Source organism: Anabrus simplex, chromosome X (assembly GCF_040414725.1).
Source record: "Anabrus simplex isolate iqAnaSimp1 chromosome X, ASM4041472v1, whole genome shotgun sequence".
NCBI classification, from domain to species: Eukaryota; Metazoa; Arthropoda; class Insecta; order Orthoptera; family Tettigoniidae; genus Anabrus; species Anabrus simplex.
This window is the reverse complement of record NC_090279.1, coordinates 5,132,017-5,152,190: the sequence shown is the minus strand read 5'-3', so window position 1 is coordinate 5,152,190 and position 20,174 is coordinate 5,132,017. Positions and strand designations below refer to the sequence as shown.

Here is a 20,174-nt window from a genome sequence, read left to right as displayed (position 1 = left end):
GCAATTCACAGAGAGAGGTGGACCTCCATTGGTCTCTTGGTCTAGCGGGTCCTTCAGTTTCCTGTCCGTTGTGGCTCTTGCCTTCCTTTTGGCGGCAGCTGCGTTCGTTTTTTTTCCTTTGTGGTTAAAAATGAGCGAGGAGTGTTGCTCTGATGGCGAGCTGGAAGAAACAAACTGGCATATTGTTATCCCTTCGTCCCTGAACTTCTATACCCAGAAGTTTGAAATGAGCAGAGACCTTATTCTCATCTCATGTAAGACCACTCTACCGGAATTAAACGTCTTGAGTAAGATTTATTATTTCCTTTCACTTTAAGCTGTCCCTGACTTTCAAACAACGAGGAAGGTTTTAATATGGTACTCGGGCTGTATCAAAAATTTTAAATTCCTTTGAAGGTTGAAAATCTAAGAATGTTTCCTGTTTTTAGCATTTTGGGTATCCGTAAGCCACACTAAGTTGTGGGAGAGCCTTACATCTCACTGCTCGGTGAATGCTGGGATGGTACCTATTTGTCAGGGTTCCCTCACCAAGTGTCCGATCATACGGTGATCGTCTCACTACTGCAGAACAGGGAGAGCAGACCACATGTTGTTAGCTGTGTTCCAAACAGAATGGTTCACATGTGACTCTCCTACGGGAGTTTCCAGTGAAGACTTCCAATACACGCCACCACCAGCGAACCATGTCCTATTGGTTACAGACATTTCCTCAGCTCAGGACTCGGAAATTTATGTTCCCATTTTCTTTCAGGTCAGACCGAATATAAATTTTTTTTATTTTATACTCATAACTTATTTACGTGGCATCAGTTATAAATGAGACGATTTAGAGCTTTCTGTAAAACCAAGGTTACTCTCGGTAAAACTGACAGCTGGAATGAATGCCCTGAGTGAAGGAGACCTAAGATGTAATATTCCCGTTGCTGTATAACCAAGCTTTGAAAATACAGCAATATGTAGTGATATAAACTGAAATTACCTTCATTAGTAATCAAATAAACCTTATAGGTTTTAAGCTTGTCATTCTGTGTAGAAGGATCTAAGTTAAAATGTAACCTTCTTTCACCTTCAAGAATGATAAAACAAACCAAATACACCGATCTGGAGCAGCATTATCATAAAGAGTAATGTTCCACACAATAACAACAAACCTTTAAAAGACGGGAGAAGCACATACTTTTACCAAAACTTGGTACAGACGTGTTTTTATACATAACTGTATTTTGAAGCAGACATTGCTGTGACCGTGAAATAATTATGTCCGGATTTTACTTACAGAGACTCTGATAGATTTTCGGGATTTTTGTTTACCAGAAATTAATTATTTCGTGAGTTTTTTTGTTCCAGGTACTTCTACGAATACTACACCAGCTATAGATACTACATCCAAACCTACTACTACTACTACACCCACTACAACTACAACAACTACTACTAAACCAAAGTCATGCCCTCATTCAGGTGAGTTAAGCAGATTATCCGTGAATGGTGTAAGAGGGACCTACGCTCTCCTTGTAGTAAAGAGAATATGATAAACTTGCTGTAGGAAGAGAAACGAGAGTGAAGGCGAGACCCGGTGAGTGTTCCATAGCTGAGCGACGTATCGTAGCCCCACACGCGAACCGGTGTTACTATCACGTGGAAACAACTGTAGGATTGTATTATACAGGTCATGGGTTCGAAATCCCCCAAGGTGATTCCGTGGCTCCTTAATTATGCACGACACAAAAATCTGGGTGTGTACATATAGTACCTTTTACACGTTTATGGCACTTTCCTAGGGTGACGTTATCTGAGTTTGTGTCATGTTGTGTGGGAGGAAAGCAAACAAGAAACTACCCCATAGGAACCACCAGGGATCCACACTTCCTTACTTCTAGTTTCCAAGTTAAATGCAATACGTCCACAACCTAGCAAACAGCCCCATGATGTGCTGAACTCTGGATGTATGCTCGTCTCCCTCCTCAGCTTCTAGATGATGTAAGGGAGCTGCTAACTCCACGTATTTATTTACTAGCACTCGAACAGCAGATTGCAATGGAATACTCCAAGACTCAGTTCACATAACGGTGCTGAATGTGGTAAGTAATGGGAACTCGTGTCCTTGCTTTTCTTTCCAGCAGCACTCACAATGGAGGTGAGCATATTTAACTAGATATCGGCAGTCCTGCCAACATTACATTTCTCAAAGCAGTGGGAAGAAAGCATGGGCACACTTGAACCGCTACACTACGGAGTTAACCCGGACAGAATGTGAACTGCGGTACAGTTCAACACTCTGACTGAAAAATCATGAAACCCGTTGTTAATGATGTCTCCCTTTTTGCTGCGCTATCAAAAAAGTAAAATGACTGCTTTGTTCCTTCTGTAACGTCTCCGCGATGTGATATGGACGCAGCACCTCACAGGACTGCAACTAAGTATCACCTCTGCTATTATCCGTTGTAAGATGAATTTGTATGTAAACGAATCGATCAAAACTTCTAATTCCTACAACTTCCCTTACATCACATTTTTAGTGAACATAACGTTAACGGAGATAACTGCTTAGATCTCGCTAAGAAGAGTTACTCTATGTAAAAACATGCACCCTACCACAGAACCCTGAATGGTTACACACCAGTGACGTATGTCCCTCCATCTTCCAATCTGAAGGACATAAACATAAAGATGATCAATATTACGTATGAAAGGAGTAATTATCAAGACATTTTTCTGAAATATTAAATCAAGAGACACGTGAATCTTGTAAAGAATTTTTTTATATAGAAAACTTGCTGAAGTTTGAATTACAGGTCATCTCTCTGTCAGTTATTCCATTCTTCCCTCGCGGTTCCTTGGGCACGTGGAGAACATGTGGAAGCTCTTTATAGACCTTGAGGTAGACAGTGGTCAAGCAGAAGTTCTCCATTTATCTCTTGCGCTCGGTAACTCTCATTACTTTACTTGGTACAACTGCAGATGCCTTTCCGATGAGTGGCACAATATGTGCGCGTTCAGGACGTTCTAAGACGATATGACTTGGCCTTTGTTTTCTTTCACAGTATTCTCATAATTCGTCCTGAGAACGGCGGTTCTTCCAAAGTGTGGATGCCGTTGATCAGTGCTGATGTTCTCAGATTTACTGACTGTCATATGTGCTCCTGTTTTGTGTGAGTGCTCGTTTGTTCTACACTAATGTATAACATGGACCTCGCAGGCCAACACAAAACAGCTGCATTTTGTGACTAATCAAGGCGTAATGAGGTAGAAATACTCATAATTGCAGTGTTGCCAACCGCTGAGATTTAACTTTTAAAATATTGCAAAATAATGTCTCGTGTCATTTAACCAAAGTTGTACAAATGATGAAGTTAGTAATATGTCGTTCACTCTTAAGAAATCCAATGTGGACCATATTCTAGTGATTGTATTCCTCGCAACTATTGGAAATACAGTACATAGTAGAAACTTTTCAGTTGGAGAAAAGCCCCCTCTAGTGAATGATTAATGTAGATTTAGGCGGCTCCAGAGTTATTAATAGTGAGCAAATTGAGGTGGCAAAAAAACAGGGGAAATGCAACGAAATTCAAGAGGTAGTCATTAATACATAGTGCGTCTTGAGTTATGTCTTACTGCGCTTGAAGACACTGCCGCATGTTTCGTACACATAACCGATCATCTTCAGGTAGCCATTTAGAGCAGTGGGAGGAGGCTGTCCGAGGAAAGGACATATATCCGACTCATAATCTGTTTTTATGTGTAATATCAATTTTTAGCATTACTTCTTGGTAAAAGTAAAGTAATTTACGGAGATCGATGAAATTTCTCCCGAGGACAGTTAGGAAACGTAACTCTCCAGAGAAGGAGCAATCCACGCGGACAGATGTCACTATAAAAATCCCGAATCTGAACATAAGTCAACAAGAATAGGAAATAATTATATTCTATACAATGTTAAAGAAATATCAACTGAAAGTTAAGAATGGAATGCATTGCCTTGGATTCTCAAAACAAAATCTCCCAGTGGTTTTCGGCACCGCTTAATCATCACGACTTACCGCCACTTAGCCTACCAAAGCTCATTTGAGTGAAGGGCCTTAAATGATCGTGCTACTGCTGCCATAGTGCAATGTTTGAGTGGAAGAAGGAGCATGGACGTTGATATTACACGAGCTAAAGCTTACAGAAGGAAGTATGTTTAGCTGTGAATCGTTACAAGTGAAGGTTTTCTTACTAGGAAGCATTTATCTCAGAAAAATGAAGATCAGTTGGCATATCATGGTCTGGCTTCATGTTTGTTCCCTGTGTGTTCAGCTGGATCCAGCCCAAAGCAATGCGTGCTGGAATGAACGTCACCCCTGGTGATATAATTGCAAACATTCTAATTCATATCATCATACAATTAGAGCAGGCGGGTGTAGGAATCATTGGTTTCAAGTCACATGGTAGCCAGTAGAATAAAACGTTATGGAAATCGTTAGCAATATCCGGCAACATAAAGAATCTAATATGTCCAATTTCCAGTCCAAGTTACTCAGCAGAAAACTGGGCACTTTCAGACGCGCCACACATATTTAAGTATCCATGACCAAGTACAGGAAATACGACGGTGATTTCCTTGATTATTAATTTTTCACACCTCCAGAATACGAAGAGAGACGGCTGTTTCCAAGTCAGCTAAATCATTTCGAAAATACTCCGAACGATCCAGCTCCGGAAATGAGCTGCACAAATCAGTTTATCACGTAGATAGAAGCACTGGTCCGCCTGCTGGGCAAGATGCTTAAGGCGTCCCATTGGTCGAAACAATTTTCACCATCACAATGTTGGCAAGCCGGGTGGGAGAGGTGCTGGTGGATTGCGTACAAAAGCCTGGATTCATTACAAACCTCACCACATTGCTCATTTAGAGTGAGGGCGAAGTTGAGCCATGAGCAAATCGCTTGCTGCTTTATGAGCGAAGTAGGCTGCATGTCGGCACCGCGTTTCACCCTCTCCTTTTCCGCTATCGTACCTCACGTCCTTCACTTCAGCTCATCAACTCCTCTTCTGTACGCTACAGTGTCTCCTGATCATATCATGCATCGAAGAGTACGACAAATAATGAAGCATCGTCATTTTCATTCGTAGGATGGTCTAAAATATAAACGTGTGATGTTCTATCTGCCCACAGGTTACCGACTGTTTGAAGCTTTCAACTGTTATAAGACGCATCGTGAAGAAAAGAGCTGGAGTGACGCCAGGGAGCAGTGCAAGAGAGACGGAGGCGATCTCATGGTATTGGAAAGTGAACGGGAGAGAAGAGAGGTGGTCCCTACAATGTTCGAGAGTCTGATCTGGAGCCCCTGGATGGGAGTTTACAAGCCCGAAGGTGAAGATCGTTGGGTGTCTGTGAAAGGTGAGTTCTCTCTAGCTCTCTTCTCCTCATGAATTACCGAATGTCGGACGGAAGACATTTGTCATATTAAACAACAGAAGCCGACATTTAGCGATGTCACTGGCTGACGACCACACTGTATTGCCTATAATCAGGGGAGGAATGAAGAAGTCCTGCCCTCAGTAGCCCAAGCGGTAGGTCGCTGGCGTCCTGAGCCCAACTTGGCAGGTTCGATCCTCGCTCAGTTCGGTGGTATGTCAGTCTCGTGACGGTAGATTTACTGGCACATAAAATAAACCCTGATGGATAAAATTCCGGCACGTTGGCGTCTCCCAAACCATACGAATGTAGTTACTGGAACATAAAGTGATTAATATTACTTATGTCTAAATGAAGGGAAAGAGTCGTAAAGTGAGGGTATGAGGACATTCATCTGTAGGAGGGAGACGTTAATCCTTGAGCAGACCTCTCGGTGTTCTTTGACAGGAGTAGGCTATGTGCTGCATCAAGGCGTGCGTGTTTATCACGGACGTCAACTAGAGAGTAGGACACACTGGGGTCGTGGTAGGGACATCATCATTATAGACTGCTGTACCCTCGTTTGGTTCCACACCTCTTGCCTTTAAATAATTAGAAACTGAGTCCTGATCTCCTCTACTGCTCTTACCCTCGATGGCTGACTCCGTTATTCTCGCAGGTAACCCATCAGCCTCCATTCACCTCACGCGACCCCAACACCGGTGTACCGCTTCATCAATGGAGCTTATGCATCACGTAGCATTTATATTCTCATTCTGGGTACCTTCCTGTCATTGTTCCCACCCGGTGTTTCTAGACTTCATTCTCGTTATTGCAATGTATATTACAACTAACGTATGGACGAGATATCCTGAAAACAGACCGTTCCATACAAGAGCTCACTGCATTAATTTTGCTGCACCTTGCTTCCTGGGAGAAGTTCCAGTTTTGTATCTCCGACCTGACATTCAGTTCTCGGAACTTTCTTCCCCACTGACATGACTTTCTTCTTGGCAATAAAAAAAAGCAAAGACATCTCCGTACAGGCCACGAAGGCCCTGGGAGTGGTGGAAGGTAAAGGCTTCCACTATTCGTAACCTCGGCACTTGATGGGGTAGAGTTGTTAGCTCTACGCCCGGCCGCCTTTGCCCCCAAGAATTAACCTGGTACTAATTTTTGGTGTAGGATGAGTGAACCTCAGGGCCATATGCATCTCCGGAAGTAGAAATCTAATTTCCTAAATGTTACGACTTTCTGACGTGGATTCGAACCCACGTCCTTCCGGGCGAACCAAGTACGCCTTTACCGCCTCGGCCAGGGAGCCCCTTTATTCATGGTAATGCCAATATTAATGCCGGACTCACTGCACCTATTTTATTTTCCAAGAAATTAGACTGCAGGCTTTCAGCTCTGTCTGCCATTAACACCAAAATGCTTACGACATTTCAGCATCCCTGGCGCTTTATACCTTCCAGTAGATGATCCTTGTAAACTATGAACAACAACATTGAAGATTTCAGCCATATCCCACCCCTGTAAGTACCTTGAATCAAGAACTCGTTCTACCATCCACTTTCAATGTGAACATAAGTGATTTTTATTGCTCCCAATAATCTAGCTTAATCCCATATTCTCCCAGTGTGGCTGACATCCTTCCCTGAAGTACTCTCTCATATGCCTTCTCTAGATCTACGAAACATAAACAAAACTTGCTATTCATATCATAGCACTTTTTACTTATGTGACGAATACTGAAGACCTGACCATGAAAACCCCTCTGAGGTCTGAAACCACACTGGTCTCATCCAACACAGTATAAGACATTTATTGGTTTCTCCCTCCAAAAATACTAGTGAATACCTTGCCCGGTGCACGAAGGAATCACCATCATCAGTGTCGTTGAAGTACCTTGATGGTTCTAGCAGTTCTCTTGCTTACAAATAGGTACAATTACTGCTTTCGTCAAATCAGAAGGACCTTGACTAACTTTCCAGGCTCATCTTATTACTCTGTCAGCTTGGTTGTTCGCGACGTCAAGATGAATATTTCCTCTTATATTCCTTCCACCTGTACCATTATCTGTTCGGAAGTACTATGAGTTTACCAGATTAATCCAAAACATTACTTTTTTCCTTTTTCCCTCCGTAACCCACACGCTGCCCATCCCTTTTCAACACTTGTTAAAAGCATTTGATTTCCTCCTATCCCTTCCTCATTATCACCGCTTGCCGAAATATCATTATTTCCTAACTCTTCCTAACTCGCCCATTTCTACTTTATTTGTTATGATTTCCCCATTACTGTGGGTCGATAGATTAATATCGAATATAATTTCCTTCACCTCTTTGCTTCCAAAGAATCCTGCACTGTCAAAACTAATTGGAAATCCTTTACTCCCGGAGGTTTGCTTAAAATATTCTCAGGTCTGTAAATTATGTGAAGCAGGCTGCTCATCTACTTACACATAGTCCAAGTGAGAGTCTCTCCTCTGACAGGTTAGCGACCTACGGTTGATTGTATAGTCCTCGCCTCTTGAGCACAAGGAGGGCCATGACTCAGAACATGGCCGAGGTGCCCAATACTACTCCCGACTCAAGGAGGGCCATGACGCAGAATACAGTATGTCCGAGGTGCCCATTACTACTCCCGACCCAAGGAGGGCCATGACTCAGAATATGTCCGAGGTGCCCAATACTACTCTCGACTCAAGGAGGACCATGTCTCAGGATATATCCAAGGTGCCCAATACTACTCCCGACTCAAGGAGGGCCATGACGAAGAATACAGTATATCCAAGGTGCCCAATACTACTCTCGACTCAAGGAGGGCCATGACTCAGAATATGTCCGAGATGCTCAATACTACTCCCGACTCAAGGAGGAACATGACTCAGAATATGTCCGAGGTACCCAATACTACTCCCGACTCAAGGAGGGCCATGACTCAGAATATGTCCGAGGTGCCCAATACTACTCTCGACTCAAGGAAGACCATGACTCAGAATATGTCCGAGGTGCTCAATACTACTCCCGACTCAAGGAGGGCCATGACTCAGAATATGTCCGAGGTGCCCAATACTACTCTCGACTCAAGGAGGGCCATGACTCAGAATATGTCCGAGGTGCCCAATACTACTCCGGACTCAAGGAGGGCCATGACTCAGAATATGTCCGAGGTGCCCAATACTACTCCCGACTCAAGGAGGACCATGACTCAGAATATGTCCGAGGTGCCCAATACTACTCCCGACTCAAGGAGGGCCATGACTCAGAATATGTCCGATGTGCCCAATACTACTCCCGACTCAAGGAGGGCCATGACTCAGAATATGTCCGAGGTGCCCAATACTACTCCCGACTCAAGGAGGACCATGACTCAGAATATGTCCGAGGTGCCCAATACTACTCCCGACTCAAGGAGGACCATGAGTCAGAATATGTCCGAGGTGCCCAATACTACTCTCGACTCAAGGAGGGCCATGACTCAGAGTATGTCCGAGGTGCCCAATACTACTCTCGACTCAAGGAGGACCATGTCTCAGGATATATCCAAGGTGCCCAATACTACTCCCGACTCAAGGAGGACCATGACTCAGAATATGTCCGAGGTGCCCAATACTACTCCCGACTCTGAGTACCACTAACTCGTCCCCTCAGTCGTTGCCCATAGTTCAAGTACTAGGACGTGACTGCAGTCACTCACACGACAACAGTACCCTGGGGTCATGGTTGGACACGAAAGAGGTTCAACAACGAAGCAGCCGTCAAAAACGCCTTCGAAATATCTCTCACCATCAGACGGTCGATCACCTGGGAAACGGGTGCGAATGCTCCTGCATCGCGTAGGAGAAGTGTATTGCCTTTAGTGATGCACATCCTATTTAATAAAATTTGCTCGTCATGGAGTTCTCGTTGTGAGAAATGTTACTACCAACTAGCAGGTACAGGGTGTTTCTTGATCACCAACACACTCATGTGCGACGATAAGTATTACAGGTAAAGCTCGTAGACAAACAGCCCGAGTGAATAAGAATGTGTAGCTTCGTGTTTAAATGTACCGCCTGTCGTCATATTTTATTGTTCTCTTTTTCACACACACTACCAATCACCAGCAGCTGTCAGTTACTCCGATCTCTATTTATAGTTGACGTTGTGTTTTACCGATTTCTTACTAAACATTTCCTTATTTTCTCTGAATCACTTGAAGTAATTCGTGAGTCAAGTCCCAGAAACTTGCTTAGAATATCCATATTTCCATTTTCACGGCTAGAATGTACTTTTCGGTACTCGCTCAGATGATCTCGAAAACAATATTTTTATATAATTATAACGAACGGTTTTGAATGATGACGACCGTACGTAAATGCTGTCTCTGTTTCAGGATATATATCGCCGTGAATTACCTAGAAGGATACGCGTATCACCGTTATCAGCGTCATTGATATTACTGAGCTGAGCCAGAGCAGGAATGTCATTACTTCGACACGTGAAAATGTTTGAGGAGCCCTCGCGGACTTAAACAGTTCTCACAAGCAGCAAGCTACAACTTCTAGATTGCCAGATTACCAGGTCTCATTTACATCATAGCCAGAACTTTATATTCCTCCAAGATGCTGATTTATCTCAGTCTCAAATGCAGAAACGCAGTTCCGTGTTTTGTCGCAGATTTTCTCATTTCTGATTGGTAGAATGTGTGGCCTTGTCCTTACCGTTTGCACTCAGAGAAGATGAACAATTCCGGTGGGGATAAAACCGCACTTGTTTGGTCATCCCATCCTCCTGAGACACATAGGAGGTCATCTCTACTCTCTGGTGGGGCCACACAATTTTACAGCCGGATGGCTTCCCTGATGTGGGAGAGCTGTTCTCTATTGTGTGGGCTGAAAACTTTCTTGTGAGGACAAAACGGAAACCAGATTTTGAGAAGTACCGAATGCGTCTCACAGTGGACAAAGACCAAGTGTTCGTAAACCTCCGCTGAGAAACTCCTTGGTGTGTTTTGTAGTTGAGTTTATTAAGTTATTTATTTAAATAATGCAATCATATATTCAGACGATCGGAATTAGGATTCCTCGGTCTCAAGAAGTGCACAACACCTTGCAAATATATAGATCTTTTTGTTCAGCAAATGTCTACAAAGCGGAAAAATCTGCGAGGACTGGAGGAAATTTAGAATAAAGACATGATATAAAGGAAGGGACAAGCCGACAAACCAATCTCATAACGAGGGATTGCTCTGGAGTATAATATCAGAAGGACAAACGAACTTCACTGACCATCAAATATAAGAGTATCAATTCAGATTAAGAAGTAAACGATCACCTTCACAGGCTATAAAATGTCTACAAGAAGACATCTGGGCGGCTAAGACACCCCAAAGGCCAATACTGTACAGTTTTCACAGACTTTACAAAGGCATTCGACATGTTGGACAGGAACAGTATGGACCCCATGATAGAAGACAAGGCAATTGTCAAACTCATAGGAAACTCCTATCACAAAGCAATGTAGCGATAAACGACGGGATAAGTATATCAAAAGAAATCCTTCAAACAAATTGAGTAATTCCAGGTGACCCTGTTAGCCCCTCCTGTTTAGCATTGCTACATCTGACGCAGAAAATCCATTGAAAATCTGAAATCGGTGTCGCCCTATATGTATCCTCATGACATGGTCCTAGGTTCGTAGACCGAAAATGACCTTAAAGAAGCCTTAAACAAACTGAACATTTGAGCTGAAAACAACAAATTCGTCATAAACCAGGAAAAAGTATACATAAGGTTTTTCGAAGAGGGGCAGGTTACCGACCGAAGACAAGATGTTACTAGGAACAAATACTTAGGACTAACTCTAGAGACATCAGGAACGTCATACAGGATCCACATCAGGGAAAGAGCGATAAGAGCTATGACTCTGTTCAGCGCTAAAATAGTACCAATTATCACGTACGACTTGGAACTGATCTGGGAATTTCTAGAGACAATAGAAAAAGTAAAAGTCCGCTTCCTAAAATGAGCCCTCGGAATTGCAAAAAAGCGCCCTCAAGGCTTGCGTATGAACCTCCTTCAATGAGGACTTGAAATGTCATCAACCAGCCAAGAAAATATTTATTGACCCTCCGACGAGACAAGCGGACGAATGTAGAAGAGAATTTCTACTTTACAGATGCCATGATTGATAGAGGATGGACAAAAGGAAACCACGACGTGCGTTCTGCACTGACAAGCCTGGCGATACGTGGATACCACCACAGAATATGCAAGGATACGAAATACAATGAACCCAACAAGGACTCTTCGTGTAGTTTGTGTGACAAATAAAACTCCTCCTGTTGCAAGAATCGCAAGAGAACACTACTATATTATACCAGAGAATAAACACCCACACTTCCCTATGTGCATTTGTATGCTCTTATTAATTAATTAATTAATTAAAAGTGCCCACATGTCTCGTCGTGAAAGTATAATAGATATGTAGTGTTCCTAACTTCGTCGTAATCGCCAAGAACTCAATGGTGTCTCTCTCTACTCGAACGTGAACAGTAATTTACAAATTGAGATGCTAACACTTCAGAGACATATGAAAGTTGTGTGGCAATATCATCCATATCCTTGATAACGACTACGGAAACTCCTCAGCCTCAGACCAAGTAGTGACATCGTCGATAGTAAGACGACCAAAGCCAACTTCGCTGTTCTAATAGTCTCTGCGATTTGATCCCGGAAATGTTTTCTTCTGAACAGATGACGTCTAGACGTGAACCGCGGTGACTTCACTTGACCTCAGGTTAACTAATCGATACATATGTATTTGCTCTCTTCACCTTCACATCATCGACTCACGAAGCAGTTTCTACTTTCTGGTGCGCTTGAATTTTCTTATTTTTTGTGATATTTGAAGCCATCTCCTTCCCGTTTCTTCTCAGTTATAATAAAAGTAAGTGCTCGAATTTGTTGTGAATCTCACTCTGCTCTCTTTTCAGCTTCCTTATTGCAGCTACTACAATTTCCGCTTCTCTTTGAGTCAGCGACTTGCACGTTTCGGATCACTGTATTCCCTGCAGCCACCAACAAGTACAGTCGGACACTATCACTCCACTGGGGTGATATTTGCATTGTGCCTTTGTGTATTTCGTTCATCGCAATTATGATTCTCATCGCTTCACTTTGGCTGACTTTTGGGTGGTTCACTGGTTTGTATTGACTTTAGATATGTTTGTGTCTGTTATAAAATGTGTACTACGGGTGACAGATCGGGATGGGCATAGTTTCGTCAGTGGGCGTGCTCAATGAAAGTAGAAAAATTACAGATGGGAAGGAACCTCCTAGAAAACCATCGCATGAAGGAGTCTTGTTTATCTCTGATGTTACTCAGTGGAACACAGGATGGCACGTTACGATATGCAGGTGCTACCAGCACGCCGAGTGCTAGAGATCGGTGGCTGTGAGGAACCTTGACCAGATCTTTCATGTATTAAATCCTTATTTTGTTTGTCATTCAGGACGATATTGAAATAATGAGAATGTTTCCACAGTTATAGACAGACGATCACTTCTGCGAAGTGATTGCCTCGTGTGATGATGTGCACAGCTACAACGGCTCTTCTGTTGCCTTACTATTAACATACATACATACATACATACATACATACATACATACATACATACATACATTATCATTATGGACTGTTATGCCTTTCAACGTTCAGTACTTCCAGGGGTAACGACTATCTGTCTTTTGTTTCATAAATACATTAACATGTGTGGTTCTTATTTCCAATTACTTGTCGTACAGCACTAGTAGTTTATAATGTTGTGAGTTTCTGACAGCACGGCGCGATTCTTACTAAGTGGACATTTTAGGTCAACAGATGTATAACAAGGCACTGCCACAACTTCTTCAGACGACAGTGCTCCAGGCATAGTGGATTTGATCTTGGTTTGAGGAGCATCAGCATGTACTTCAACTTCTTCTCTGGCCTATTCAATCACTCGAACCACTGTGGTACGTTATAGCGACAAGACTTCATCGTCTCTGAGGCAGCTTGATCAATATTTCATGTCGGCATTTGTTACTTATTACTATTTTTAATTACTGGAATGTGGTATGGTGGTATTTGTATTTTATGAGGAACTAAAATTGGGCAGCCATCCACTAATGGAGCAAAAGAATGAAAAGTTCTGACACTTCGAGAGATGAAGGTATCGGCTAAAGAAAGGGAAGGGGGAGATGAAAGTCTCCTCAGGTATCGAAAATGTAATAACGCCGTGGTCGGACAAGAACGAGAGTTAACCAAGGATAGATGAAAGTGAGGAGCCTGACAAAATTATGTGGAAGTAATGCCAGGACTCAGCTAACTTCCCCACGGTCACTAAGTCACGCTCCAAAATGAAGAGCTCATTGGGCGCATTTTGTTATCCCCTTACGATTGGCAGGGAATACCATGGATGTATTCTATGGTCTCTACGCACGGGGTCGTACTTATCGGGAAAATAAAACAACAATGTTGTCGCAACCCCAAAACACACGAATAAGAATTACGAAACTTGAAAATGTTGAAAATATACCGAAAGCGATGACTGTGTCTTATAAGGGACAGACTATTTATTAATAGAATTGTAAGAATAAGTACATCAAATCAGAATTGAAATACCGCGGTGCGTAATGATAGGGAATACAATTCAATATAGAAGAGCGGAACAGAATGTGGAAATGCACGTAATAGAGTCCAGGTGCAGGAAGAAGTTGACTGGCAGCACACGGCGTATCGACATGAAGTACCAGCTTCGTAACATCAAAGTTATCGGATTGAAAACTGGAGCACGAGATAACATCCAAGACTTCTTTATAAATTTCCACAAAGTGCTTCAGCTGCCTGTGAAAAGCGTACATAAAATTGACATTGCTCCAATTCGTGGATCTGTGAACATATTCCGATCTCATTTACACGGACCTGGTTGACTTCATGATAGCAATATGTAATACCAGTTTGACGAACCGCTCACGTGGTAAGTTGTTGCCATCAATAGAAATTATTTTTAGAATAAGATTACTGGTGGCTTAACAATGCAGTCAAGTAGATCAGTGAATATTGTTTTAATAGGAATACCACTGGGAGACCATCCTCTATTAACACCAATGAGAAGCGGTCCGGCACTTCTAAAAATTGAAGGTACCGGAAAGATAGAGAAGCCCCACGACGGTCGTGATTATGAAAGACTCCCAAGGACATCGGTGTCGGACTAGAACAAGTGTTGACCCAGAGAGGTCGCACAAGAAAGATAAGAAAGAGGAGCCTGATAAGAATTTAGTGGGGAAAATGCCAGGCTCAGCTAGAGGAACCGTGGTCGTCAAACCACGGTCTCAAGTGAGATCCAGTGGTTGACCTTTTAGTGTCCTCTTACGACAAACAGGGGATAACGTGGATGCTCTTCTTAACTCCCAAATCCACTGGGGGTCCTGAAGGCTGAGGTTCGAATCCCGCTCTATACTGGGTTGATATTTTCATCCAGAAATGCGCGTGTTGTCAGGAAGTCCATCTGGCCGTAAATCTGAGGCGAAAACCAAAATGAGCCTGGGGTGTTCCAGTGACCTCGGAAATAAATGGGATAACCTGAAGAAAGATAAAGTGTTATGGATCGAGTGTACGACACTTGTGTCCTGTGTTTCAGATGAGTCTGCTCTCAGCAGTTGGTGGTATCCTGGTGAACCGGATAACAGTGCTGGTAGGAAGTGCGCCGCTGCTTACGTCAAAGGTCTGCTGTTGAACATCGATTGTGCACAACTCCAGCCCTTCATCTGCGAGATCCCGCTGTGAACATGTACAGTGTTGGTGTACAATAAAGATACTTGTTAATAAGTCGTGAAGTTCTTTCCCCTGTTTCAACACTAACTACAGGGAAACTTTACAGAACAGCGAGGTCATCAGTCGTGTATGTTCTAAGTTCCTCTAAAAACAATAAGGTAATCAGACATCAAATAATCTACCTTTCCTTAAAAAAATCAAGGTCATCGGACATGTAATGTTCTACATTCCCTCAAAAGATACAAGGTCACCAGACATGTACTATTCTGCCTTCCTTTAAAAACAGCAAGGTCATCAGATATGTAATGTTCTGCCTTCCTTTAAAACAACAAGGTCACCAGACATGACATGTTCTATATTCCGTTAGAAACAACAATGTCATGAGACATGTAATTTTCTACCTTCGCTTAAAAACAAAAAGGCCATCAGACATGTGATGTTCTATATTATGTTAGAAACAACAAGGTCATGGGACATCTAAAGTTCTTCCATCCCTTAAATACAACAATGTCATCAGGCATGCAATTATCTACGTCCCTTAAAAACAACAAGGTCATCACACACATAATGTTCTTCCTTCCTTTAAAACAACAAGGTCACTAGACACGTAATTTTTAGCCTTCCCTTAAAACGACAAAGTTATGAGACATGTAATCTTCTACCTTCCCTTAAAAACAACAAGGTCATCAGAAATGTAATGCTCTACCAACCTTTAAAAACAACATGGTCACCAGACACATGATGTTCTACCTTCCCTGAAACTCAGTAAGGTCATCAGACACGTAACGTTCAGCTTTCCCTTAAAACAACAAAGTTATGAGACATGTTATCGGTTACCTTCTTTTAAAAATACAAGACCATCTGGCATATGTATTGGGCATTGAGGTTTCACGCCATTGTTGATAGAAGTGTGCAACTGCGGTTTTCTCTACTGTCTCTCGACTCGTTCGACACTTTACTCAGGGACCGTCATCATTCTGGAGCTCAAATGTAGAGCTGACAGTTTACGTACAGCGATGGAACGACTGCGAACAGAGCGGCATTCAGTAAAGATCTCCATGATTTTGAACGTAATATACGAACCGGAAAACGCATGAGGGACATGAAGTCCCCGCAATCCCCCCTGTTTTATGGTGAAAATACCACCAGGTACCGTTCTGAGACATTCCCAGGTAAAAATAAAACACGGCGACTAAGTGCTACTGCCGAGGAGCAGCCCCCTGAATTGTGATCCACGGCAGACCGCCACACACGTCAAGAAACCTCACTCATCGAAGGCCCGCAAAAGTCTTCCATTATCCATCCCTACAGGCAGCTTTCAGAGGCCATTTGTTGGGCATAATCTTTACCTGGCTTGGCAATTGGAATCCCAGTGCCCTTACGCCATATGCTGTTGATCAGTCACTCAAATGGTTATGATTTTGTACGGCCCAGGAGACGCTTTGCTGCACTCCTCAAGTCCATCTCCATGAAGGGCGCCTGAGATGGTGTGCCACAACCTCGCACTTTATGGCCAAAACTGAACATACCTGCCGAAAGTGACGGGAGATGGAGATGAGTAGGTGAATTGTGTACTCCGACGATACGCGGGAGTTCTGCCCACACTTGCGATGATGGAGAATGTGCCGTCACGGAAGACACATACTATACCTGCCATCTCGAATCCTTTAGGCCGTAGGTGTTTAATTGCTATATGTTTGGTCATCTGACTAATTGCGAGAGATGCCGGAGGATGAAACACTTGTTTTCTCTGCCGCAGTTGCAATTCCCATTGTAAGAAATCCAGCGTTGTTTTCAACAGACCCGCAATCACTTGGCGTTTGGAAAATTACGGCTAGTTTTCCCATGAGGCAGGCCGTGTTTCGACACTTCGGACTGTCTTTGTTATCGCCAAATGGTCACGATCCATTTGCTATGGTGATGTTATCTGAGTTTGCGTTACATTGAAGAGCTAGAGAAAGAACGCAACTGGAAAGTTCTCCAGTGTAACTACGGGGGATCCAAGACGAATTACGTACTTCAGGTTTCAAGTCAAAAGTAGCACAACCTAAATTCAGCAAATTGCCTAATCATTTGCTTGCATCACTGAAATCTGCAGGACTCCCAAAGTGAGGGCTCTTCAATGATGAAAAAGATGAAATTATTTTACTTTTCTACTTAAAACTAAGTTAGAACTGTTGGTCTTGTCATTCCGTTTTCCTGCCACTTACTGACTCAGTTGATTCCATGGAGCCTTGAGGAACCTGAGGAAGCCTTTCCTTGACCTTCAGGTAGACAGTGGTCATGCGGGAGAATTATATTTCCTTTTTGGGTTGATGTGTTTAGGCTTGAGTAAGCCGGTGCTGAGATGCACAGTTCCACTGACTGAACTCTCGCAATGTTCTCGTTAGAAGAATTTTGTACCGTCTTTTTGACGTTGAACATTGCTGGGTTTAGGATGGTTCTCTATCATTAAGCTGACAGACTTCCACTTTGCAGCTTTGCTACAGCCTCTTGAGCTTCTGCGGGGCAATGTACGTCTGACACTAAAAGGACACTCATCAATTTTTATTGGCATAGCAATAGTCAAATGGCAGAATTAACGGCCTGGTTGTGTCACATCCCCTGTGGGTGGAGGCGATTGATAACAACCAAGTTAATCCTACCTTTCGTAAGAGACGACTAAAAGGAGCCCTAGAGGTTCTTGATTTGGGATCGCTGGTTGACGACCATTGTACACTTAGCTGAGTTCTAGCACTGCTTCAACTTACTTTAGGAGCTCTCCTCACTTTCATCTGTCATACCCACCTTCCTTGGCCAACACTAGTTATTTTCTGACCCCTTAGGTATTAGGTATCGGAGCCAGCGGTATCTTTCATTTTCAAGGCTTCGTGGCCCGTGTCTTTCTTTCGCTGATACCTTCATTTCTCTACATTATCAGTTTAACTTCTGTTTAGTGTTAATAGAGGGTGGTTAAATTATAACTACCTCCACCACGACCACCACCACGTCCAACACCACAACCTCCTCCTCCTCCACCACCACCACTACCACCACCACCCCATGAAGCAGAGTTTCCACGCTTAGCACAGATGGAGGATTGTTGTGTGTCGTTATTGTAACAAAAGTAAAACCAACGTCTTCTACTTCAGCACTGACTTTCTGTCGGATTGTCACTGAAGAATTAGTGAACCTGAATGTTACTTAGCTCTTCTGGAAATGGTTCATCTTGAGCAGATGCCGAAGTAGAGCTTTACGGTGGTTTTGCGGGGAACTGTGATCAGAGACACATTCCGGACAGAGGTTTAACCAGCCACAAAACTCGGTTCTGACGGATATTTCACTTTAACATCTGCTTAACGTGTCCGAAGGCAGTGACTTCTATCTGAAGCACATCATTGTTTTCGGAAGCAGTTTCTAATGTATTTACAGTCACGTCGTGCCTTTTCAGTTTCTGGAATGTCCGATTTTGTCCGAGTGTGCAGTTTTCAGCATTCCCAGCAAAGACGACACATCACATGACACAGGTGGTGATATTAGCGCTGCGCCCTGAACCATTAGTCTCATGGAAACCGAGGATTTTATTACTCTCAGTGGAACACAGCTGTTTTCTAGCGGGATCGTCTATAATATTGCAGGTCTAGATCCAGCTTCTAGTTGAAGACAAGCAGATGATCTTGCTTTGTGGAGCAACAGGATCAACTTCCAGCCAAGAGCAAACAGCGACCCCAGAAACAACTGCCATATTCTGAAGAGAGAAAAATTGCATGGATCTACTGTGCGACTATTGGTGGCGGTCTGGTGAGCCGGATAACAGAGCAGCTCCTCAGGGCTGCGGTCTCGATCTTTAGAATTCATTTTCGTTTTTCACAAGATAATCTCTGACATCTGGGGTCTTTGTGTCGCTGTGATGAATTGTTACATATTTCTATTTAAAGGGAAACAATTAATTTTTATGAATCCAACCTTGTGCGCCGCAGTAACAGAGAATGTATACACAGCAGACAGGTCCTAAATACTTTCAAAGTTGCTTTTTCGCTAAATAGCAAACGGTACTTTCTGCGAGATTCCTCTGCAAGCAACACATCTCTTCAGAACTAATAACAGCTCAGTTTGTAATGAAGTACACATGTCTTGAGCTTTCCGCCTACAAATTGTTTAAAACTGGTGTCACGTTTCTATGTAGGAAAATCAAAGTTTCGCTCTGTACGTCTCTCAGTCACGGCCGTCCATCATCGGTCTCATGACTGACTGAGATCAATGTTCTAGCGGTGAGGCGTTGAACACTTGCCCGTAGGCCTGAGAGGAAGGCTGTTATGCTACCGTATTGAGGTGTGGTGTGTAAGGTGTCCGTGTATTGTGCGACGTGTGGGCAGTAGAGTGGTCCTTAAAACCCATACTTAACAGTATTGACATTGACATCTGCACTGTGGATAGGTAACAGTCCGACCATCCATTCTAATCTTACATCGCAGACTGCACGGTTGTATGTAAACATTGTCTGACGATCCATCTTATCTCCACATCACAGCCTGTACAGTTTCTTGGTAACAATGTCTGGCCGTCCATCCACATCTTACATCACAGCCTGTACAATTACTATGTAAAGTTGGCTGGCATCCACCCATACTTCACATCACAACCTGCACGGTTACTACGTGACATCTTCTGGCCATCCATCCGAACTTCATGTCACTGCCGGCACATTTGCTAGGTGAGAAGTTTTGGTCATCCACCATACTCTACATCACAGGCGGTACAGTTTCTTTGTAAAACTCTCTGGCCATCCATTCATACTTCACATCACAGCCTGAAAGATTAATAGATGGCACTTTGTGGCATCCATCTGCACATTACAACAGAGCGTTCAAAGTAACCAGATAACTATTTATAGCCATCCACCAGTTCTACTCGTCACAGCCTCATGGTTACTGGGTAACATTTTCCGGCCATCAATCCATACTTCGTATCAAAGCCTGTACACTTAGTAGGTAACACTGACTGACCATCCACC

At 43.1% G+C, this 20,174-nt stretch overlaps 1 protein-coding gene across 1 annotated transcript in view; it reads left to right on the top strand.

The window, feature by feature from the left end:
• Positions 1-15,235, top strand: part of LOC137503154 (hemolymph lipopolysaccharide-binding protein-like) — a 36,921-nt gene extending 21,686 nt beyond the window's left edge. Inside the window, exons 4-6 of the mRNA XM_068230629.1 lie at positions 1,348-1,461; positions 5,156-5,380; positions 15,048-15,235. Coding sequence (XP_068086730.1) covers positions 1,348-1,461; positions 5,156-5,380; positions 15,048-15,193 — 485 coding nt within the window. The 3' untranslated portion in view covers positions 15,194-15,235. The remainder of the gene's footprint in view (positions 1-1,347; positions 1,462-5,155; positions 5,381-15,047) is intronic.
• Positions 15,236-20,174: the final 4,939 nt, after the last annotated feature.